The 24,390-nt window shown below is 41.7% G+C and overlaps 1 protein-coding gene across 3 annotated transcripts in view; it reads right to left on the bottom strand.

Annotated features, from left to right (window-relative positions):
* Positions 1-3,932: 3,932 nt before the first annotated feature.
* Positions 3,933-24,390, bottom strand: part of plcd4a (phospholipase C, delta 4a) — an 81,084-nt gene continuing 60,626 nt past the window's right edge. For all 3 annotated transcript variants that reach the window (XM_005463671.4, XM_005463672.4, XM_025902691.1), the window contains exons 11-16: positions 7,842-7,998; positions 7,641-7,757; positions 6,357-6,535; positions 6,110-6,242; positions 5,482-5,631; positions 3,933-4,194 (exon numbers count right to left, since the gene is read on the bottom strand). In XM_005463671.4, the coding sequence (XP_005463728.1) occupies positions 4,103-4,194; positions 5,482-5,631; positions 6,110-6,242; positions 6,357-6,535; positions 7,641-7,757; positions 7,842-7,998 (828 nt within the window). In that variant the 3' untranslated portion in view covers positions 3,933-4,102. The remainder of the gene's footprint in view (positions 4,195-5,481; positions 5,632-6,109; positions 6,243-6,356; positions 6,536-7,640; positions 7,758-7,841; positions 7,999-24,390) is intronic.

Genomic DNA, 24,390 nt, shown 5'->3' with positions numbered 1-24,390 from the left:
CCAGTTGCAGTGATGTGCGACATTGAGCGCATGTTTCATCAATTCAGAGTCAGAGAAGAAGATCAAGATTACTTTCGCTTCTTGTGGTGGGACAATGGAGACTTCAACTCTACTCCATCTGTCTATCGCATGCGCGTACACCTGTTTGGAGCTGCTTCTTCCCCTGCCTGTGCGAACTTTGGTCTCAAGTATATTGCTGCACAAGGTCAAGGCAAGTTCAGTGAAGCTACCATAAGATTCATTGAGCGAAATTTTTATGTGGACGATGGTCTTATCAGTTTCCACTCAGAAGAAGAGGCAATTCGTTTGGTGAAGGAAGCCAAGGAGCTTTGCAGAACAGGAGGCTTGCGACTTCACAAGTTCGTTTCAAACAGTAAGCAAGTGCTTAATTCGCTGCCGGAAGAAGATTGTGCAGAAACAGTAAGAAAAGACTTGTCACTGGGCGAGCAACAAATTGAAAGAGCCCTAGGTGTCAAATGGTGCATCGACTCGGATCATTTCCAGTTTCGAGTAGTTGTGAACGAGCAGCCACTTTCCAGAAGAGGAGTGTTGTCCACGGTAGCCTCTATTTACGATCCACTTGGCTTTGTGGCACCTTTTGTTCTACTTGGGAAGCAGATACTACAGCAGATGTGTCGTGAGAAAGCAGATTGGGACGAACCACTCACAAGCAATCTGAAGTCACGGTGGGAGTCCTGGTTGTTGGATCTAAAAAATCTAGCAGATGTCAAAATTGACAGATGTTACGTGCCAAGAGATTTTCAACCAGTTCAGAAGTACGAGCTTCACCATTTCTCAGACGCAAGTGTTTCAGGGTATGGTGTTTGTACGTACCTGAGAGCTGTCAGTGAAGCAGGACAAGTTCACTGCTCTCTTGTCTTTGCTAAGTCCAGAGTAGCACCCACAAAGGTTACTACGGTGCCAAGATTGGAGCTGTCTGCAGCAGTTGTAGCAGTGCGGATTAGTGACATGCTCAAAGCAGAGTTGGAGCTAGAAGATGCTCAAGAATTCTTCTGGACAGATTCTCAAGTTGTCTTGGGATATATCAACAACGATGCAAGACGTTTCCATGTTTTCGTTGCAAATCGCATTCAGCGTATTAAGGAAAGCACTCGACCGATGCAATGGAAGTTTGTGGCATCAGATCTCAATCCAGCTGACCATGCGTCGCGCGGACTGAAGGCCAAAGACCGCATTACCTCCAACTGGTTTAGCGGTCCAAGTTTTCTTTGGCAAAAGAAACTTCCCCACGGAGAAGTCGAGGTGGGAAAACTTGATGCAGAGGATCCAGAAGTACGCAAAGCTGGTGTACTCCATACAACTACGGAAACAGATTCTTTGGCAGAACGTTTTCAGAAATTCTCCAGTTGGTCAAGGTTGGTCAAAGCGATGGCAAGACTTCTCAGATTTGTGAAAGAATACTTATTGAGCCTACAACAAAGACAAAAGTGGCACAAAACAAACAGAAATGCAAAGGTCAATGACATAGTGATCGTACAAGATGACCAAGCATCAAGAAACGACTGGAAGTTGGCCAAAGTTGTTGCCATACACCCGAGTGAAGATGGATGTATACGCAAAGTGCAACTGTTAATGAGTGACTCATTGTTAGATGACCAGGGAAAGAGACTGAGTAAACCAGTTCTACTTGACAGACCTATACACAAGACTGTGACACTATTAGAAGCAGATTAGTGTACATTTCATAAGTTCATGGGTGAAAATCACAAGTGATTTGGTGGGAGTGTAGCTGCCGTCAAAAGCAACTCTCACATTTAAGTTCATTTTATTGGATTTAATGTTGAAACAATTAGTAGTTGAAATAGTAAGAAATAATAAATAAATAGTAATTCATGTTCTGTTCATTAGATTTATATGTTTAAATGTGTATTTGTGCTAACTGTGCAATTAGATAGGAACCTTTTCTATCGTTCCGTCTGTTGTTGCTGAGAGGGCATTTTTCTTGGTGGGCACACTCAGCAAGCTAATTAAGAGACGAGCCACGAGGTTTGCACGTCTACAGAAAGTTGTGAAGAGTGTTTTGGACTACCCCACGACGTGAGGATTAAAGTTTTTATTCCCTTTGAGTGAGGCCAATGAGGTAAATGTTTTCTTTTGTTTATTATCGCTGTATGTAAATACGCTAGTATTGCGTGATATTCCACTGCAATTACCGCTATGTGAAGTGTAATGTGTATTTTATTGATCGTTTTGTTGGAATGTTTCGTTTTATATAATGCTTAAGGACTTTATTAAGAATATTCATTTAAGTTTGTATTCCTTTTTAGTTCTGACGGCATTGTATCGGCTGTGGTTGGACGTCATTACATGTTAAGGCATGTCGAAGAATCCTCCTGTCCGAAATAAATGTCAGTTTAAAACCAAAGAACAAGTTGAGCTTTATTAAGACTCGAGGGGAGTAACATTCAGGGTTACCCGTTTTCTGGTTGATTCCCTCCCTCCATGGGAGTGATCTACCTCTCGGTCTCAAATATCTTTGTGTGTTCTTGTGTCATTCGTTTGTGGGTGTGTGTGAGTGAATGTCTATATTTGTGTGTGTGTGTGTGTGTGTGTGTGTGTGTGTGTGAGACTATGCCTGGGTGGTCGTTTAGTGTGGAGAGGTCGTCCCTCCCTATTTCTCTCCCTGTAGGAGCTAGGTGACTGCTGCTCAGGAGGTAGAGCAGAGTGGGGATTCTCTCGCTGGCTGCCTCAGTCTGCATCCCAAAGGATCCTTGATGACCCAGATCCTTTGCTTACTTGTGCTGCAATATGCCTAGGCTGCCGGGGGCTTTCCATGATGCACTGAGCACCTCTTCTTCATTAACATCTTTTCAATCTGTGTTTATACACCACTTTCTATTCAGTTATTAGTTATTATTAAACTTTAGCTCTGCTTCACAATGTGTCTTCCTGCGCTCACCCCAGACCGGTCAGGGCAGATGGCTGTCCCTCCCTGGCCTCACTTTTCCTCCTGTTAAAAGTTCTTTCCATTCTTCTTTGGTGGAATGATTGACTGAAGAAGAATGGGCTGGGATCAGTCAGGAGATGTGTGTGAGACTTACTGAATACCACAACAAATACCTGCAGATACCTGTTATCAGCAATAAGCATACTTGATTTTATTTTTGCGAACTAATTTTGTTTCTGTGTGCAAAGTAAAACGATACAGTAACAAAAACATAACTATGGTAAAATCCCTTGTTTAACGGCAGTTAGAAAATAATTGTTAAAATAATATAAAAAAATGAAAGTTTTTAATATTTTAATTCTGTCCTCATCTGCACTTTGACCAGAGTGAAACCTGACGACTGCAGAGTATTCATGACTGTCTAAGTAAAAATCTACAGTGCACTGATATAAAGGGGCACATTCACCTGTACAGTAGGTGCGCACAGTCCACCCAACAGGAGCAGTAATGTTGGGACAGGGAGCAAAGAAGAAATGTGCACATTTACTTACTAACCCTACGACCCACACTTGGCACTGTATTAGTGATGTCAAATAAGAATGACAATAAATACAAATGTTTCTATGATTTGGAGGTATTCTCTCATCAGTGAATATAATGTTCCATAAAAAAAAGCATGAATATTTTTGTACAATAACTGCAGCTATAAAATGAAGCCATCATATTATTTCATGATTCCTTCCATATCAACAATTTTCTAATGTGGTCAAGATCATTACATGAACGTAGGACCATTTAAAGTTGAACTGGAAATGTTTTCTCCAGCGAAGGATCAAAAACAAACAGTACAACAGTACAACAGTACTATTACATCTACATCAAAATAGTTCAACTAAAACTATGATTTCTCATGATATCGATGTTTATATTTGTTTATAGAAAAACAATTCTGCACAAAATCGATATTTTGAGATTTTTTTTATTTCAAACATTAAAAGTATGACAGAGTAGGAATAATGCAAAAATCCTGTAACTCCATATTTTTCTCATCATGAATGTTTTAACATTTTATGTAGCTTCATTAAATAAAGTTATTGTTAAAAAATGATCTGAATGTAACAGGATCAGGTGGGAACTGTTTTCAGATTAATGTTATAGTATTCTCTTTATATGTATGAAGAAAGAATCCCACAGCTATTCCAGATGTTTGATCCTGAGGTAAACAAATAAGGAGGAGGGAGGTATACTGGTTCCATCTTTGGATAAAAGGTGAATGTGACGATAACCTAAGAACACAAAAGGAAACAAGAGCGATTAGGAGGCAACAAGGTATATTTATACACACTGACAGATGAGAGAAAAAATACTGCAAATGTCATGATATGGTTCTGCTAGTGAGGGGTTTTTCACCACATCTTTCAAACTCTTATTGTATTATGTAAAATAAACTGGTTCCCAGTAGTCCAGTTCCTTGGAATCATTGGTCTGCCTGCCTATTGATCCCGCTTATCAGTTCCACTCTCACTACAATCAGCTGATTTGTATGTCAGAGGAGGAAAATAGTGGCGCAGTGTACAGTGTGGATATGGAAATTACTTTTATTATTATTGCACGAAAGGACGAGAGCACGATGGTAAAGTGCAAACTGCATCCAGGACAGAAAGAAACGCGTTATGCTGCTAACACAATCTTATCTTTGCAAGCATCTACACAGACAGCATGCTAACACTAGGTTAGCTTTAACATCAGTCTGGGTTCTTGGCTCAGTGAATGCCGACTCCAACCCAGCAGCCAGACCCTAAACTTCAACAGGTAACAAAAGCAGTGATGAGCCGTCAGGCTAAATACTAAGAGAAAGATCACATGTGTGTCCTCACAGGTAGTGATGTGTGTATGTGGTGTGTAATTGTAGCCCCAGGTTCACATTGTTAAATGGCAATTATGACACAATGCATTTCAGGTCATTTTACAGAGAAACGCCAAAGTAGCAGTTCAACATGTTTTCTTCTCCAGGGAGTAATTAATTAATGTACTGCATTACAAAAGTGTTCTGTGTAATGTGTGTAACATATGACTGTTTTTGAGTAATGACCCCAACATTGATCACAAACATTTGTCCCCACATCGTGCAGTCAGTTTGCATAAAGAATATAACGTGTTTGATATGCTTCTTAGCAATGGTGATGACTCTCAAAGAGGAGCACATAAAAACCCAATGAGAACATGGGGGGGGGGTTGTATCCTTGTAGGGTCTAGCTTACAATATTAAGCACCTTGAGGCAACTGTTGTTGTGATTTGGTGCTATACAAATAAAAATGAATTGAATTGAACTGATGGACTGGACGTTGTTTTAAATTTTAACATATTACCCAATTCTGTTATATATGTTGCTTTTGAAACATGTTTGACAAAATAATTTAGTAATTTGGTTGAAGTTTAGTAAAAGATCATACTTTGGGATTCACAGTTTTAACGACCTCTTACGATGTTCTGTCTTCTTCTCCATCTTGCTGGTTACTATGAAGACAAAGTTTAAAGAAGAAACTGATCCGTTCAGCATTTTTGAACGTACCTTGCTGCATGCAGCTCAGAGGGAGTGTGTACTGGCCCACAAAGTCATTCTTAGATGTCTTGTCATAGTCTTCCACTACAAAGCGCACCATGGCCAGCTCAGGTGTGTGAATGGTGAAATGCAGAGTGTCATACCACATGGGGTTAAACCCTGTAAAAAGGATGAACTGCTCAGCACCAGCGCTCAGACAGGGTCTAATATATCACATTTAAAATGGCTTGGTTTCTGATGAAGCTTATACATAAGTTCAATAAAGAAGACCTGTAATCACTCATCTGCCTGCTTTCCTGTTCTTTACATGACTACTGCCTTACCACGCTGTCAGTCTCAATGCTGACATCATTACTAGTCTAATCTGAGCCAATCAGCCTCCGCTTTGCACGGTTTAAATCTGTCATCCGTCATTCTCCCTTTAAGACCCACCTCCTCCCAATTTCCACCTCAGACACCTCAGCCAGGGCTCCTGGGGGGTCCGGTCCTAAACCTATCACGGCTGGGTTTCCGTTCTGCCATGATGGGTAATCGCAGTCTAACCACAAAATACATAAATTTTTCTATCTCTATAAATAATGTCCAATTCTTCCAAGTGATCTCTCCTTATCGAACTGAAGTCAGTGTGAGTATGTACCGTTGTTCTCAATATATCTCGTCTCTTGCTTGGCCTGGTCCATAGGAACTCCATGGACCTCCACTCTGACCAGAGGATCCACTATAGAATCTTCTTTGATGTTGACTTTGGGTAACTGCTGACCACTGATCACCTTCATTACATTGAATGAAAACACACATTTTGTTCAGCGTGGTAAAGACATCACTTTTAAAGAGATCCATAGATTTTTTTAATGAAAATATATATAAAAAAATCTCTCTTTCACCTGTATGGTGAGGACAACAGGATGGTAGTCATCCCGTTTTTGAGGCATCTCAGGGTCAAACCTTATGTCCGCTTCTCTCATGAAGCTGGGCTTCAACACATAGCCACAGCAGCCGTTCTGACTAAAAAGTCCATCGTTCACATCCATCCCCTCCCCTGCTGTCTGGAAGTTTAAAGCAACTGAGTGGAAGAGGAGAAAAATCATTTTTTGTGGGGATTTTGGGGAAAGGTTTGGGTCTGTTCAGTTCTGATTAAGTGCATGATGTGCTGGGGCACTTGGCATTTTGTTGTTTTATTATTAAAGCTGCACAGATTTTAGCTTCAGCCAGGATCATTCAGTAGAATAAGTGGTGACATTATGTGGACAGAAATTATTTATGTTTTATTTGAAGGAAAAATATTTGTTTCATGTTAAAGTAATTTTAATTTTCCTTTCTGGATCTCCTTCCTCATCTCTCACTGACACTAGAATTTAAATAAATAAAAAGTGTTTTAGGAATGTCTCCTTACATTTGTATCAGTTTCTGCCTGGGAGGCCTAACTGTCACTTTTTGTTTGTCAGCAGGCTTAGTTATGAATTTAATTACGTTAATATAATATAATTATATTAATTATGAAAAAACTGAACAAAAATGTGAAATAAAATAATTATTATATCCAAGCATGTTTGTTAGAACTCAGAAAATCACAGTTCTTGTGTAAAAGATTAATAATAATTAAATACAATTATTTGTTGGTGTCAAAGAAAAACACAACAATAATAAAGATAAATAAAGGGTTCTTTTTGCAAAGCTGTGTTTCTGCCATGGAAACATAATGACCATTGACCCACAAACAATACTTTAGACTGTGTTTAGCCTACTGACAAACCATGTTTCTAACCCTTCAAACACGTCATCAGTACGTCATTATAAAAAGCTAAAAAAGTACATCTTTGTAAATGTACACACAGAACTCAGATGGTGGCTGCTGCTAAACATAGTGTTAAAATAAAGGACAATACCGACTTTCTGCTTTAGTTTTGCTTCAGAAAAGATCTAAAGACATTGAAAGGAGCCCGATTTAGGGGATTCCTGTTAGCAAACCTGGTATTTCTGTATTTTTCTTTTTTACCTGGACTACCATGAAAATAAAACTCTTAATCATTCCAAATTAAGAGTGCGATTATATCATCAAGCAAAACATATCAGTGAGGAGTGATGAACTAGGCATTAATGTAAATGATCTGAGAGCAGCGTTGACAAATGCTTGATATAGACTTAAATCTGTCTTATTGTTGCATCACCAATTTGGCAACCAGCATTCCACATTTCCTGAGGATTAAAATTGGAAGAGTCTGTTCGAAAACCACTGGGATAAACTCTGCTCAGCTGCCGTGAGTTATGGTGCACAAATTCAGCCCCTGAAATAGATATCAGAAATGTTACACTCTCATCTGGTCAAAAACAAAATCTGTATCAGAAAATAAGCATGTGAGTGAACGAACCGGCTTCTCTAAGGTGTTTCCGGGCTTTAGACTCGGTGAAAGAAGCCACCTCATAGAACTTGGAGTGAATACGTGAGTGTTTGAAGCTAGTGAAATGGACACTTTTGCAGTAAACAACACAGTCTGACAGCTCCTTAGAGAGGCGTTGCTTTGACTTCTGTGAAAAACACAAAGGATAAATAAAGTAAGACACGGAATGAAGGTAGTCGTTACTATGCAGACGACACCCCGAAACCTATCACAAATCAATTAATTGGAATACATAGCATGTCTTAAAGCCCTGGGTAAACTGCAGTTTTCTAAATTCAGACAAAAGTTCTTATTGTTCTTGGCCTTAAAAATCTTAGAAACCTGATGTGTAACCAGATGCTAACTGTGGATGATCTTACCTTAGCCTTGAGGAACACTGTGAGGAACCTTGGAGTCATTTTGATCAGGATATGTCCTTCAGTGCACATATTAAACAAATATGTAGGACTGCTTTCCATCTTCATCATCTGTTCAGTTTGCTAGTTTTGGAATATGATGGGGTCCTCATTATTACACAAACTTAGAAGCATCTCCAAGTGTTGCTGAAAAAGTAGTCCATGCATTTGCTACTTCTAGGCTGGAGTCCTATAATTACTTTATTATCAGACTGTTTTAAAATCAAAATTAAAATCACCCTAAAAGTTGATCCTTAACACTTCAGTGAGAGCAATAACTATGTCTAGAAAGAATCACCATATTTCTCTGATATCAGTTTATTTTAAGGGGAACTACATGTATGTGAATGAGAGGGATACGGGTCGAAAGGTGAGCATCAAGGACAAAAAACGGGGAAGATAGGTGAATTTAAATACCTGGGGTCACCCATTCAAAGAAACGCACAGAGCACAATAGAGATGAAGCGAGTGCAGGAAGGGTGGAGTGAGTGGAGATAAGTGTCAGGGGTAACGTGTGAAAGAAGAACAACAGCAAGAGTGGAAGGGACAGTTTACAAGATGGTAGTAAGGCTGCTATGATATGGTTATACTAAACCAGGGGTCTGCAACCTTTTACACCCAAAGAGCCACTTGGACCCGGTTTCCACGCAAAAGAAAACACTGGGAGCCGCAAATACTTTTTGACATCTAAAATGAAGATAACACTGTATATATTGTTTTCTACCTTTGTGTGAACAACTAAGGTGTGCTGCTTATGAAATCCATGAAGTGCTACAGAGAAAATTACATTTTATCTATGTAATCAACACATTTTGAACTCTTAAAGAAATATAACAAAAGCAAAGACACCAACCTGAACTAAAATGATCCATGTAGCAAACAAAAACTGTTGTCAGCCGCCACCCTTATATCGCCTTTGGGCTGTTGGAGCCTTGACCTGACTTTTAAAAAATAATTGGTAAAAAAGCTCTATGCTGCTGAAAAATGAAAAATAGATATTTGCAAAATTCTGCCTAAATATGTATTTTACCTGGTTAATGCGTGCGGCGGGGGCGTGGTCTGCAGCGCCGCTGCAGGGGAGGGGACGCACCTGAGCGGCACCCGCAATCACGCCTTGCCGCCTTAAAGTCTGTGCTCTCTCTGCTGTTGTTGTTGGTGGTGTGTGTCGGGCTGTGAGCTGCGAAGCTACAGCCGGCTGTATGCGTGCAGCAACCGTGTGTGAAAAGTGCTCAATAAAGAGATGCTGAAAAGCGCGTTCATGCAAACATCGTCGGGTCTGCCGTGATGTGTTTACAATGGGACTTCTGATCCTGAACCTCTGCGCACAGCGTCTGCTAATCGGTGCTGTGCTTAGTCAGTTTACGCAGGACTGTAAGCTGTCATCTGTCGTCTGTGAGGCGTGAGCAGTGTTTGTCTTTAACATAGTTCACGGTGGAGCTGCCGACATAATGTGGATCCGAAGATCCATAATTGGCCTACCTGGGGTTGAAAGTTTCGATAAATGCACGGTTTTCGGCGGGAATACCGGCTTCCGAGAGTGTGACTCTTATATTGAGCGAGGAAAAAAATAATAGAATATAATTTTATATTTATATTTCAATATCACAATAATCTTCCAATTTAGAACTACAAGTTTAAAAGAACTAAAATAAATAAAATACACTTCAGCGAAATACTTCTAATTTATTTTCCCAAACCACGCGGAGCCGCACTATAAGGACTAAAGAGCCGCATGCGGCTCCGGAGCCGCGGGTTGCCGACCCCTGTACTAAACAAAGGATTTTAAATATGGAGTTGGCAGGCAGGAGGAAAATAGGAAGACCACAGAGAAGATTGATGGATGTAGTGAAAGAGGATATGCAGAGGCTTGGAATGACAGGAGGGTGATAGGGATAGGGTGAGATGTAAGGAGATGACCGACTGTAGTAACTCCTAAGAGGAGCAGCCTTTTAGGGGAAGAAGCTACTTCTCCTTGTTGGCATCTGTAAAGTTCATTTAAGATTATTTTCCTCCCATACTATCTTGAATAATGACTCTAAAACTCATAACACTGTATTATCCAAATAAAGCACCCTAGGAAACAGATGCAGCCTTATTTGTTTGTAGAAGTAGAATGGGAGGCGGAGCCTTCAGCTATCAAACACCTCTCCTGTGGAACCAGTTAGGATTTGGGAGAAAAACACAACTGCTACATTAAAGATTAGACTGAAAATTTTCATTATTATTAAAACTTAGAACAGGATAGGCTGATCCTGAAGCATCTGTTTGTTATGCTACTAAAGGTTGGTTTATCCTTGTCTCCACTTCCGGTATGATGGCGCCTGTGTTTGGCTTTGCCGCTGCCGGTGTTCCAGATCAACTGGCGTTTAGATCAACTGGCGTTGGTCGAACAGATGTGTGGCAGTCTTGCATTTCAGGAGCTGCTACCGACAAACCAGCAAAAAGAACGCCAAATGTGTCATCTGTGACACTTGTGAGGTTATCTCAAACACACTCCGTCAGTCTTGATGCTGTTGAACAACAAAATGTTTAAAAATGACACGAGTTTACCTGGTGATATCCTCATGCGCGACGTGATCGCGAAAACAGCAAACAATTAACACCACGCCGGTGTTGTTCACAGGACAGGAAGAGTAAACGATCGGGAGAATCTTGTCGTCGTTATCGTTCCCCTCGCATGTTTTATGTTAGGTCTAATTGTTGAATGTTGCCATTGTGTTTCTTAAATTTGTACAGTCTTAGTTCAAGTAGTATTATCAAAGCCATTCCTTTGATCCTGAGCACCTCTAACCACTTTGTGTTGGGGGAGGTTTTATTGTAGATACATCCTATCTGAAAGATCTGTTTCTTGTGTTGTAAGCTTCCTGCTTTTATGACCCTTTGGTCAGCAGGAGGTCACACACACACACACACACACACATTCCTACTTACATATAAAGGTTCACACATATACATACAATGCCTTAGAACCATGTGGGCGTTGCTTTGCTGTGTTTTGTGTGAACTGTCTCTCAATAAAAGGCAGCGAGAGGAGGCCGGATTTGGGGTCATTTTCGTGCTGGACACAGATGAGGCCTCCCTTGCGCAAGTAATCGATCGATCGACTGTCTTGTTTTCTTTCATGATGAATAAGTCTCTAGAACTAGCGGGGTTTGTGGGAACAGACCCAACATTTTATTTCTCCGGTTTCAGCGTTTTTGCTTCACAACTAAAGCGTGCAGTTTACTTTGTGCACTAACATGGACTCGAGTCAACCAGCGCCACCTCTGGCCAAGTGCCACAGCCTACAGCCAGATCAACTTGTGACACACATCTGCACCACGTTTGAATTTGTTTCATGCACAACACATTTGTACCTTTCAATTGTGTCTGTTTGTGCGTCATGCAAATAAACCTTTGAAAAGAATGAAATGATATCATATATTTATTGTGGCCTACATTTGTACAAAATTCCAAATTATATACACAAAGTCATAGAAATCACCACTCCAATTGGTCATCATGATTTTAATATTCTCTTTTCCCATAACAATGAAATACGCCTTGGACAAATATGACACATCAATAGTTCAATGGTGTTGTCACATCACATCCTGTAAGCATCTTCTGTCTGCGTCTTTTCTCTGGAAATGAATATTTCCAGCCAATATAGGCAATCCATCAACATGGCTGGAGAGTTGGTAGTTATATACAGTCTGTATAAGTGTGGTTAATCTAATGAACATTTGTAAGGAGATGGCAGTTCTGGAAGCGGGGACTAACTGTGCCTGGATCTATGAGACGGCGCTACCTCAGGAGTGTTCATCCAGACTCTCCTGTTGTTTGGCCTTCCATCCCCGCGGTGAGTGGAATTTATGAACGTCACAGATCAAACTCTGTTTCTTCGTCCCCTAAATCGGGCCACTTCTGTTAATAATATGTCTTCTACCTCGCTGAGCGTGGCGCTTTTTAACGCTTGATCAATGACTAATAAAACGTTCTTGTTGAACGATTTTATTCTTTCCAAGAAACTGGACTTCTTATTTCTAACTGAAACCTGGCAGCACGATGGTGACTTTTCATCCTTCATCGAACTCTGCCCGAATGGGTACTCCTTCATCAGCCAGCCTCGGACGTCGGGTCGAGGAGGAGGTGTCGCTGCGATGTTTGGAAGCCGGTTTTACTGTCACGCAGTGTTGGTCGGACATTTTTCATCCTTTGAATTACAGCTGGTTAGAATTGGAAATAAAGATCCGTTTTACTGCGCTGTAGTGTATCGGCCACCTGGCCTAAACAGCATGTTTTTAAAGGAGTTCAGTGACTTTTTCTCCTCGACCTTGAAGCTGTCCAGACTGGTTATAGTCGGGGATTTTAATATACACATTGATGATGACTCTGACCTCTTTGCCAGAGGTTTCTTTAGCGTCATGGATTCTTTTCATTTTACTCAGCATGTGTCTGGTCCCACACACACCAAAGGACACACACTGGGCCTTGTTTTTACTTTAGGTTTAAACATTGATTTAATTTGTACTGAGGACATTTTTATTTCTGATCATCATTGTATTCTTTTTAATCTGGCTTTCCATCTGTCCCTCTGTCCTGTTCAACATGTGGTTAGCTCTCGCATCTTAAATTCCTCTACTGCTGTTAAATTTTCCGATGCCTTTAATTTAGTTTTATCTCCTTATAAAGATGTTCATTTTTTAACAAATCTTTTTAATAATCATTGTCTTTCTATTTTAGACAATGTTTGTCCTGTGAAAACTAGACTAGCTCCTGTTTCAAAGTCGTCTCCCTGGATAAATGACAGCATTCGCTTCTTAAAGCGTTGCTGCCGTAAGGTTGAGCGTTTATGGAGGAAAACGCGTTTGCATGTCCATCTCCTTCATTTAAAGGACCTTTTAGTCTCTTTTAACACTTCAGTTCGAGATGCGAGGGCTGCCTATTTCTCAGACTTAGTGTAACCCCAAGTGCAAGAGGCAAAGTCAATACTTATGTTTTGTTTATTTGTTATGGTGGCACAGGTGTATAGCTTTACCTGTATCTCAGGTGATTGCATGGGGGTGTGGTCACAGTCTATTTACCTGATCTCTGGGTTCGCAGCAGGTGTTGTTGGGTAAGTGGTTTGTGGGCAAACTTTTCTGTTGACCGTCATTTTTTTGGCACATCAGTTAATGCATGTGTAGCCAGATGGGCTACTTGCCTTTTTTTTTCTCTCTCTCTCTCTCACTCTCTCTCCTGCGCTCTCTCTCTCCTGCGCTCGTTCTCTTTGCTGCAAGACTAGGTTAATTGGGAACCCACCTGCATATAGGGCTTTGGAGCGTGATGTCACTGGAGGTGGGCCACGCCCCTTTCCGCCATGACAGTAGGCTAGACACAGGATACAGCTTCAGCTATGGTTCGTACGTGTTGTGTTGTCAGTTGCAACGTTTGATCACACGATCGTGAAGGCAAGAAGCTGGATAATGGGCTCTCTTTTCATCGTTTTTCAACCTGGAGGCAACGTGAGGGATCCCATGTATCCGATATTACTAAACAAAGACGTCAGGCTTGCATTGCAGCGGTGAGACGAGCGGATCGAGTTCTGTGCAATCCCCAGCTTTTTGTTGGTTTGGTCTCCGCATCTTCTTTCCGGTGAGTTCTAAATTAATTCATATCACTATTAAAATGCTTTTAGTGTTATTTTCAATGTGCTGAGGTCATAGATAATGAGATAAAACATGCTAATGTGTGATGCTGCAGAACCACGTCATGTCATCATGTCGACTGAGTAGCTTATGATTTAGCATTATTGCAGGCAAACCAGCGTATGAAATGGATGTAACAAATCCAGACTGGGCACCAACACTGCTCATGGGCCTCTAAAAACATACTAAATTGCTCTCATTGTACACTAATCCGCACATAACTTCCAGATGAATCACACACCTGTCATGTGCACTAATTTTATCTTACAGGCTTTTATGCAGCTGCAGAGTCTGAAGGTGTGCCCCGTGCAGAAGTAATCGATGAAGATCTGACAGAAGAACAACAACAAAATTACAATGTCATAGCTGTGGACAGCAGTTGTGTTGGACAAGTGGAGGTTGAGGTACCACCATGAAACTGCACTGTGACCTCGTTGTGTGGACACAGAGAGACCTTCTGTCATACGCATCTTCCCTGATGTGGATTTCTGGGAACCACGTTTAAAGCAAGCACAAGACTTCTTTCTTAAAGTGTGTCTTCCTGAACTTGTTGGGAAATACTTCTCCAAACAATGTGCTGCTCTAAATAGCCTGTGTTTCATTTTGTGGTTCAAGATTGATGCCAGCTGTGTGTTGCCATGTAAATAGTTTGCATTTCATTTCTATGTACTTGCTAAGTACATGTGATAAGATCAAGAATAAAAAAAACAAAACATGTATACTATTCTTTTCTGTTTTATTGAAACTACTTCACACAAAGTACAATTATTTACAATGAACCACACATGCAACACAACAGCTTTATGAATACTCAACAAGAGCAAGTTTCATTTGGCGCTGGTTTGACAACCACACTGGGGCACATATTCACCAAAACACAGCAAACCTTAACAATCTTATCAAGCAGTGTTGTGTTTATTTCTGCTCTGCCCTGTTCATTGCACACACAATGCTTCGTCTGCCCTTTAGCTTCTGTGATGCTGTCTGTCCGATCACCACTGTCCACATTTACAGCTGGTACCTCAACCTCCACTTGTCCAACACAACTGCTGTCCACAGCTATGACATTGTAATTTTGTTGTTGTTCTTCTGTCAGATCTTCATCGATTACTTCTGCACGGGGCACACCTTCAGACTCTGCAGCTGCATAAAAGCCTGTAAGATAAAATTAGTGCACATGACAGGTGTGTGATTCATCTGGAAGTTATGTGCGGATTAGTGTACAATGAGAGCAATTTAGTATGTTTTTAGAGGCCCATGAGCAGTGTTGGTGCCCAGTCTGGATTTGTTACATCCATTTCATACGCTGGTTTGCCTGCAATAATGCTAAATCATAAGCTACTCAGTCGACATGATGACATGACGTGGTTCTGCAGCATCACACATTAGCATGTTTTATCTCATTATCTATGACCTCAGCACATTGAAAATAACACTAAAAGCATTTTAATAGTGATATGAATTAATTTAGAACTCACCGGAAAGAAGATGCGGAGACCAAACCAACAAAAAGCTGGGGATTGCACAGAACTCGATCCGCTCGTCTCACCGCTGCAATGCAAGCCTGACGTCTTTGTTTAGTAATATCGGTACATGGGATCCCTCACGTTGCCTCCAGGTTGAAAAACGATGAAAAGAGAGCCCATTATCCAGCTTCTTGCCTTCACGATCGTGTGATCAAACGTTGCAACTGATAACACAACACGTACGAACCATAGCTGAAGCTGTATCCTGTGTCTAGCCTACTGTCATGGCGGAAAGGGGGCGTGGCCCATCTCCAGTGACGTCAACTCCAAAGCCCTATTGATTGCAGGGTGGCGTCAGCCCGTATAACGCTAAGCCAGTGTTTTTCAGGATCATTCCTCCCGTGCATTCGGCGCAAAGCAGCAGTAAATGCTGGCACACTGCGACAGACTCATGAGCAAGAGTAGATTATATGACAGCCACAGCGCGCCAGTTTTCTGATTTATTCCGGCGTTGCGAGAGGGGTGCTTGTGTTATCCCCACCAGTGAGAGTATAGCGCCTCCGGTCCTGGGGGTTTGATTGCTGTATTCACCTCTCCCTGGCAAATCGCCCAACCTAAATCGGAAGAGTGAAACGCCTTCCCACCCGCTGTTGTGAGGACTCCTCCTCGGTGGAGCCTGCTGTCTTGTCTTGTCTTATCCTGTTTTATCTTGTCGTGAGACTGTTTTTATTAAGTAGGCCTACCTTTTCCTGGTTCGCCTGGTTTTATTCTATTTTATTCTGGACTGTCGCTTGTACCCACGCTTCTGTGATCAGGCTGAAGCGATCCTCTGCCCGAGTGTAGTGCCGGGAATTCTAAATCGCCTCAGCCTGTGGGGAGCCAGACCAGCTTGCGATTGAGGCTTGGATAATTACTACCAGCACGAGTGGTAGTTTGATCCGTGGGGCATAAGCCTTCCGGTGTGTGTGTGTGTGTGTGTGTGTGTGTGTGTACGCATGTGTGATTTCTTTTATTAAAGTTATTAAAGTGTGTTTTTAGTTTTTTTTTAATGATCTGTAGCGAGCCTGACGCTCGGTGTCCTTTTAACGTTTTTTTCTGTTTTATTTCAGTGAATGGAGGACGTGCCAGTGGCCCTGGGACCTCAGGTGGTGGGTCGTTTTCACACTTTCTGTTGTACAGCACTGGGTGGGCTGCAGTGATTCTCTTTTTGTGTGATTTTCTTTTGGGTCCAAGGCTGCTGGTAAGTCCAAGTTCCATCATTGTTTTATTGTACTTTTACCTCTATGCGCATCCTTGAATCTGTGCATCCTCTTTTTATTCCTTTTATCTATTTTTCTTGGGGGTGAAATTCCCCTAGGTGGCGTTGTCATTTTATTATTATTTCTTTTATAGCCCCGCCGACCACTTGGTCACATACGCGCTATTTGTAATTTGATTGAAAGCGCAAATGTTTGTCTTTGTTTTGTTCTTAAAATAAATACACAAAGTACAAGTACGACTCATTATGGATTATTGGAGGCGCGTCACAGGGACACAACCAACTCAGCCAGCTGCAGCTTTATTTATGGATGAAAGTCGCAACACCAAGGTAGTATTCAACACCATTAGTGATATTGTTGCTCCTGCTCCACCTGCTGTCCCAATTTCATCAAATGAAGATTGTGAAAAATTTCTTTCTTTCTTCGTTGAAAAAGTTAGCAATGTGAGGAACAATATCTCTCCTTCTGTGTCTCTCTTGTCTGCTCCAACTCAAGCTAGGCCTGTAATTTTAGAAAGATTTTTACCTGTGTCCTTACCAGAGCTGGTCAAGTTAGTTGATTTGATGAAAGCATCCTCCTGCTCTCTTGATATTTTACCTGGATCTTTGTTTAAAAATGTCTTTCAGTCTATTGGTCCCTGTGTGCTCACAATTATCAATACCTCACTGGTTTCTGGTCAGGTCCCTGTTTATTGTAAGAATGCTGTTATTCACCCACTATTAAAAAAACCTAAGCTTGATGCTTCTCTTCTCAGTAGCTACAGACCGATTTCAAAATTACCGTTCATTGCTAAGATTTTAGAAAAGGTTGTGGCTAAGCAGCTTATAGCTGTTCTAGATGAATACAGCATTCTGGATAAATTCCAATCTGGCTTTCGTAGAGCTCACTCTACTGAAACTGCACTTCTTAAGAGTCTCCAACGACATTTTGATGAGATGTGATGCAGGAGAATGCTCCGTTCTGTTGATGTTGGACCTGACCTCCGCCTTTGATACTGTGGACCATCATATTCTGCTAGAAAGGCTGAGACACTGGGTGGGTATATCAGGGGCTGCTTTGGACTAGTTTGAATCCTATTTGCATGAACGATCCTTTTCTGTGGCTACCTCTAAGTACAGTTCCTCTTCTACTTTTCTTGCCTATGGTGTGCCACAAGGTTCAGTTTTGGGGCCTTTATTGTTCTTACTGTATTTACTTCCTCTTCAACACTTATTGAGCACTTTTAAGGACATTTCATATCACTGCTATGCAGATGATATTCAGTTATATATCTCCTTTAAGCCCCATGATGTTTCCAAGCTACAGATTTTGCATAAGTGCATAGACTCCATTAGATGTTGGATGGCTGGAAACTTTCTTCAACTAAATGAGGAGAAGACTGAAGTCCTTGTTTGTGCTCCTAAAGAATTTTGTACCTAGTGTTATGGAAAACTTGGGTCCACTTGCTACATTTGCAAAACCATCTATCAGGAACCTTGGTGTTACTATTGACTCAGCTCTGACTTTGGATGCCCATGTAAAATCTCTGGTTCGCTCCTGTTTTTATCACTTGAGAAACATCGCTAAGCTGAGTCCTGTTGTATCGCGCTCCGAGTTAGAAATTGTCATTCATGCATTTGTTTTATCTCGTCTGGATTATTGTAATTCTTTGTTTACTTGTTTATGTAAAGCCTCTTTGGAGCATCTGCAAGTTGTTCAGAATGCTGCTGCAAAGCTTCTGACCAAGTCCAAGTTTTCCCATGTCACACCCCTGCTGATTCAGCTGCACTGGCTCCCTGTTAAATTCAGAATCCAGTTTAAGGTTTTGACCTTGACTTTCAGGGCTCTGCATGGACAAGCACCAACATATATAAGTGAACTTTTACATCCATACATCCCCAGTAGGTCCCTGAGGTCATGTGACCAGGGCTTGCTGGCTGTCCAACACACGAGGCTGAAAACAAAAGGAGACAGAGCTTTTGTAACTGGCCCCAGATTGTGGAACTCTCTCCCTTTGAGCCTGAGATCTGTGGACTCCGTGGTCGCTTTTAAAAAAACAGCTAAAAACTCATCTTTTTAAACTTGCTTTTGGTTGATTTTTATTTTTAGGCTTTAGCTTCTGTGAAGCACTTTGTGATTTTTATCTTGAAAGGTGCTATATAAATAAAGTTTTACTTATGTTCTCTTTTTTTCTATTTTCTTCCCCATCTTCTGTTTGCTGAGCCTGGCTCTGCTGGAGGTCTCTTTGTTTTAAAAGGGAGTTCTTCCTTCCCACTGTCGCCAAATGCTTGTTTAACAGGGATCATGATTGTTTTCTCTCTTGTATTTTTAAATACTATGTTTCAATTATTTCTAAAAACCAGTCAATATTCATTCCATCATCCTCCATGCTCATGAACAGTGCCCAGTCTCAGGTGGATACTCCTGCTACATGAGGCCTAGCCGGTTGAGGTCTAAGCATCCCCCCGAGCATATTCCTTCCCAGATAATTAATGCCCCAACACAAAACATCTCATGCTGAATGATGTTACAGGCTACATAACCTTTGGCTTCCCCTGACCCTTTCATGTCTGTCACTTGTGCTCAGGGTGAACCTGCTCTCGTCTGTGACTTTGTGAAGTTTGTTTCTGTTTGTATGGTCAGAAGCAGGTTCAGCACCTCCTGCCCAGCTGTCCTACAGTAACTTCTGTCTCCTCGAATTTCCTCCATGCTCAAAACAAAATCCAGAAAAGATGATGTGGAAAAAAATGTGTTGCCTCCACCTGTGAAACCTTTCCTGCTTTGGGGTTGTCTTACTGCTGCTCCTCTGGTGCACTTGGTGTTAATTTTATTAACACCAAAGCAGCAGAAAATGAAGCAAGCCCCTGTGCTACTTAACTACCAGGTCAGTATCCCAACAGTTTAACTGACTTGATGCTATCCTTTTTTAATAGTGCTCCTTTTCTTTTTCTTTTCTTTTTTTTTTTTTTTGGAGTAGTGAATATCATGGGGAAAACGAAAGAGGTCTGAGAACAGTGAGTTGTTCATGCTCATCAAGCTTGAAAAGGCTTACAGAAGCATCTCTAAGGACAGTTAAATAGACTGTATTAATGAACGGATAAATGGTAAATGGACTGATTCTTTTTTTTTGCGCTTTTCTACCCTACCTGAGCACCACAAGCTATTTATAAAACATGCCTCATTCATTCATTCACACTCACTCATACAAGCACTTTTAAGTTGCTTTTTCTATGTAGGCGATCTATTGTTACTCTTCTAACAAAAGAGCCTAGCTCCATCTGTGAAATATAGTGAAGGCAGTTTCATGGTTTCAGCTTTGCTGTATCCCGGCCACTACATCTCAGCATCAAAGACAGAACAAAACAATGTTGAATTACAACCACTTCAATTTCTTAAAAGCTGGCTGACAAAGCAAAGTAGGCTAAATGATCAAAAACAACATATCAAGCCATCATTTAAAGAAGCTATAAGTTATGGAACAGAAAACAATAAAACAAAGTAATTGAGATCAGTCTGGAAAAGCTTACAAACGCATTGCTAAGACTTTGAGCCTCCAGCGAACCATGGTAAAAGCCATTATCCACAAATAGACTAAACTGGAACAGAGTTGAACCCTCGCAGGCTTACAACAATTATTCCAAGAGTGCATCAGCGACTCATCCTGGAGGTCACAGAACCCAGGACAATATCCAAAGAACTGCCCCTCTACTTTCCACTCTTAACACAGTTAAAGGTAAGTGTTCATGATTCAGCAATAAGAAAGACTGGGAGACTGGGCAAGACTCACAGGTGACCAATAACACAAAGGCTCATTGGCCAATAAAACAACTTGATGATCTCCAAGACTTCTGGGAAGATATTATGTTGACTGATGAGACAAAAGCTGAATTTTTTTGGAAGGTTTCCGTCCCATTCCATCCGGTATGAAACTAACACAGCATTTCATAAAAAGAACATCATACCAACAGTCAAACGTGATGATAGTGTTATGGTCTGAGCCTGAATAGGTGTAAATGAGATAAAAATCCAGTTTTCAACATTCTTTTATTTTCCTTCCATGGATCATGTAATCCAGCCAATATTTGTCCTGGTCGTGAGAACTGGATCGGATCACTCTGATTCACTTACAGACTTTTAAGGATGACCAAATCTGGATAATTGGTACTCTAATTGACGTGCAATGAAAAAGCTAAAAAAAAATGACAGATGGCAGCAAAAATTTACATTCTTAAATCTTAAGAATATCCACACTACCGATCAAAAGTTTTAGAACACCCTAACCTTTCCAGTTATTTATTGCAATTCAGGTCGTTTCCAGTCCAATGAATAACTTGAAATGGTACAAAGGTGAGTGGTGAACTGCCAGAGGTTAAAAAAAAAAGGTAAGTTTAGTTCTTACCTTTGCTTTAGGGGAAAGTGGGGTGATTTGTGCCAGCGGGGAAGTTGTGCCACCCCTGTTTCTAGGGAACCATAGAAGAAATTGGTCATGTGACCACACATTTTTGCAGAGCCAGCCATTTCACTCATCCTGCAAAGAAGAGAGCCTCATTGTAGCTCAGAGTAGCTCAAAAGAGATTGATAGTTTCATTCCACTTAACAACAACACTGACTGTGAGTTCAGACATCCAGAATGATGATGATGATGATGATGATGATGATGATTGTGACAAGAATCTATCTGCTGGGAATTTGCCATGATTTGCTGGTGGCTAATTGCCAATGTTTTCAAAGTATATTTTGAAATGCTTGAGTGTCGTGCACCACTCTTTTGAAAAAACGATGTTTGGCTTCAATCCTTATGGTCTAAATGTGCAGCAGGGGCCCAAAGCAGAGTTGGATAATGTTTTGCATAGTGACGTTTAGTTTGAAGCCTAACATCAGGAAAAACCTCTAGCACTACTTGCCTATGATCACTGATTTTACACTCAAAGCAGCACGGTGCCGTAATTAGCACTTTTGCCTCACAGCAAGAACGTCCTGAGCTTGATTCCACCCTCAGGCCGGGGTCTTTCTGTGTGGAGTTTGCATGTTCTCCTCATGTTTGCATGGGTTCCCTCCTGGTACTCCAGCTTCCTCCCACAGTCCAAAGACATTCAGTTAGTGGGGTTATGTTAATTGGAAACACTAAATTGCCCATAGGTGTGAATGTGAGTGTGAATGTTTATTTGTGTGTTAGGCCTGCGACTGACTGGCGACCTGTCCAGGGTGTACCCCGCCTCTCGCCCTAAGACAGCTCCAGCACCCCCACAACCCTAACAAGGATAAAGAAGAGAATAGATGGATGCAAGTTTCATCAGTACTTTCATCAGTAAATGTAGGGTGCAATGCCAACTCAACCACCTCTTTTAAGTCCATCAAAACTGCCCATGCCCATTCTTTGTCACGCTGAGCTGCAGATGATTCTGCTCGCACCGCGTGACAAAGGAGTCAACCACAGCCTGGTACTCTCATTCACCCTCACTGATGAATCCAACCACCGCAGAGTCATCAGAAAACTTCTGAAGATGGCAGGTCTCTGTGCAGTAGCTGAAGTCTGTGGTGTAGAGGGTGAAGAGGAAGGGGGAGAGGACAGTCCTTGTTGCTGATCACCTTGTCAGGCACACAGTGTTGGAGACACATATTGTAGTCAGCAATGCAGGCCACGGAAAAGGCATCCACCTGCATCGCTGTCAGCTTATCACCCAAGAGGATCGGCCTGATGGTGTTCAATACACTGGAAACGTCAAAAACATGACACTCACAGTGGTCGCCAGCTGGTTCAGCTGGGTGTAGGCACGATTGAGCATCCTTAGCTCGAGGAGACTAAATTGGATCCTGATGTGGTCTGACTATGGGTCGGAGCTGGTTCAGGATGTCTTTCCAGGGTCTTCATGACGTGGGAAGTGGGAGCCACTGGGATGTGGCGTATTTGGTACAGGAATGAGGCATGACATCTTCCACAGCACTGGGACACTGTGCAGACTTGGACTCATCATGAACACTTTGTGAAAGACTCCACAAAGCTGGGGTGCACAGGCCTTGAGGACATGGGGACTCACCCCGTCTGGTCCAGCAGACTTGCCTGAGTGGAGTCTTCTCAGTAGTCTCTGAACCTGGTCATGAGTAAAAGTGACGGGTGGGGGAGGGGTGTCAGGACTCTCACAGGAAGCTATGGTACAATATGGAGAGAGAGGGAGAGACAGTGGAGTGGCTGTGGATTGCTGGCTGACTGCAGTATTGAATCTGTTGAAAAATACATTTCATTCATTGGCTCATGCTGTTCTGAGTTTCCACTCCAGCTTTCTCCAGTACTTGTCCTTAGCCTCTCTGATCTTGCCCTTCAAAAATATCTGACCGATTCTCACCTGCTCTCTATTGTCCATTGTTACCCAGCCGTGTAACAATGGACTGGTACAGAAGGTTATGTAGTCAGTGGTACTGTCAGTAAGCCCATTGATTTCCTCACCATAAGGTTCATAGAGTGTCTCCCAGTCTGTAAGCTCAAAACAGCCTTCAGTTCTGCTAAATGGTAAATGGCCTGTATTTGTATTGCGCTTTACTAGTCCCTAAGGACCCCAAAGCGCTTTACACATCCAGTCACCCACCCATTCACGCACACATTCACACACTGGTGATGGCAAGCTATGTTGTAGCCACAGCCACCCTGGGGCGCACTGACAGAGGCTAAGGCTTCCTCCGATTGACATGTACATCACACCCACCCCGTGGGCTCAATTTCTTCGTATTTATAGGGGGTGATACTGAGCCATTTTGCCCCACCCATGTCTGAAACCATTAAAATATGTAAATTACCTCTAGACTTGACATGTCCGCAAAATGTCAGTAATTTTTGAGTGCCCCCAAAAAGGAATAACACGTCCTATGACAACTGGGTGGTGATGGAAAATACCGTCTGACCAAATAGTAATGATGATCATGATCATGTGTGACAACAGCAGTTAAAATTTCATATAGATTGAATGATGTTTACAACCTGCTGCGTATTTCCTGTTCCCACTAGGCGGCACTCTAACCACTGCTGACAAAGGGCATATTAATCTGTTTGGGGTTGCTCTCTCATCATGACTGTTAAGTTTGGTAGAGACTGGACAAGTTACCACAGTTTCATGCCTCATGTGACTGGCCTTTAGGATATGGCTCCAAGAAACGTTTTTGTACATCAAGTGACTCCATAATATGGCCCATGCCCTGAAAAGTACAGGGTAATCATGATAAAAGGTGGGGAAAAATAGTTTGTTTTTTCAGATATTACTTAGAGCCAGCCTAATTGGGTCTAGGACTGTGAATGATTCTCTATGTCTGTTTAAACCCTGTAACAAAGTGGTAATCTATCCAGGGTGTGCATTGGCTTTTGTCAAAAGTCAGCTGGCATAGGCTATTCGGTTGGATCATTACACAGTGAAGTCACATTGCAACATTGAGTTTGACCAATGAACTGGCTCTGTATTAACATCAGCGTACTTTTATTTCAGCCCTGAACACATGATAGGGTAACTCCTTGTGATGCAAAGAATCCTGTCACAGTGGATACAGCAGGCACGGTGAAACCCTGAACTGTGTAAGTGATACTTGACCACAACACCAAGCAAAATGAGGTGTGCTGCCAACTAACCTGCAAGGTACCACTGCTTGTTTTCACATGAAAGTTGATAGAGCTGCTCCACAAGCCTTCAGAGAATTCCTCAGTACCACCACAGTACAGTAGTAGTAGGAGCACACACCATCACTGCAAGGCTGGCTTTACCGCTACT

The sequence above is a fragment of the Oreochromis niloticus genome, linkage group LG23 (genome assembly GCF_001858045.2).
Source record: "Oreochromis niloticus isolate F11D_XX linkage group LG23, O_niloticus_UMD_NMBU, whole genome shotgun sequence".
Classification (NCBI taxonomy): domain Eukaryota; kingdom Metazoa; phylum Chordata; class Actinopteri; order Cichliformes; family Cichlidae; genus Oreochromis; species Oreochromis niloticus.
Note: the sequence above shows the minus strand (reverse complement) of the source record. Positions and strands in the feature narration are given on the sequence as shown.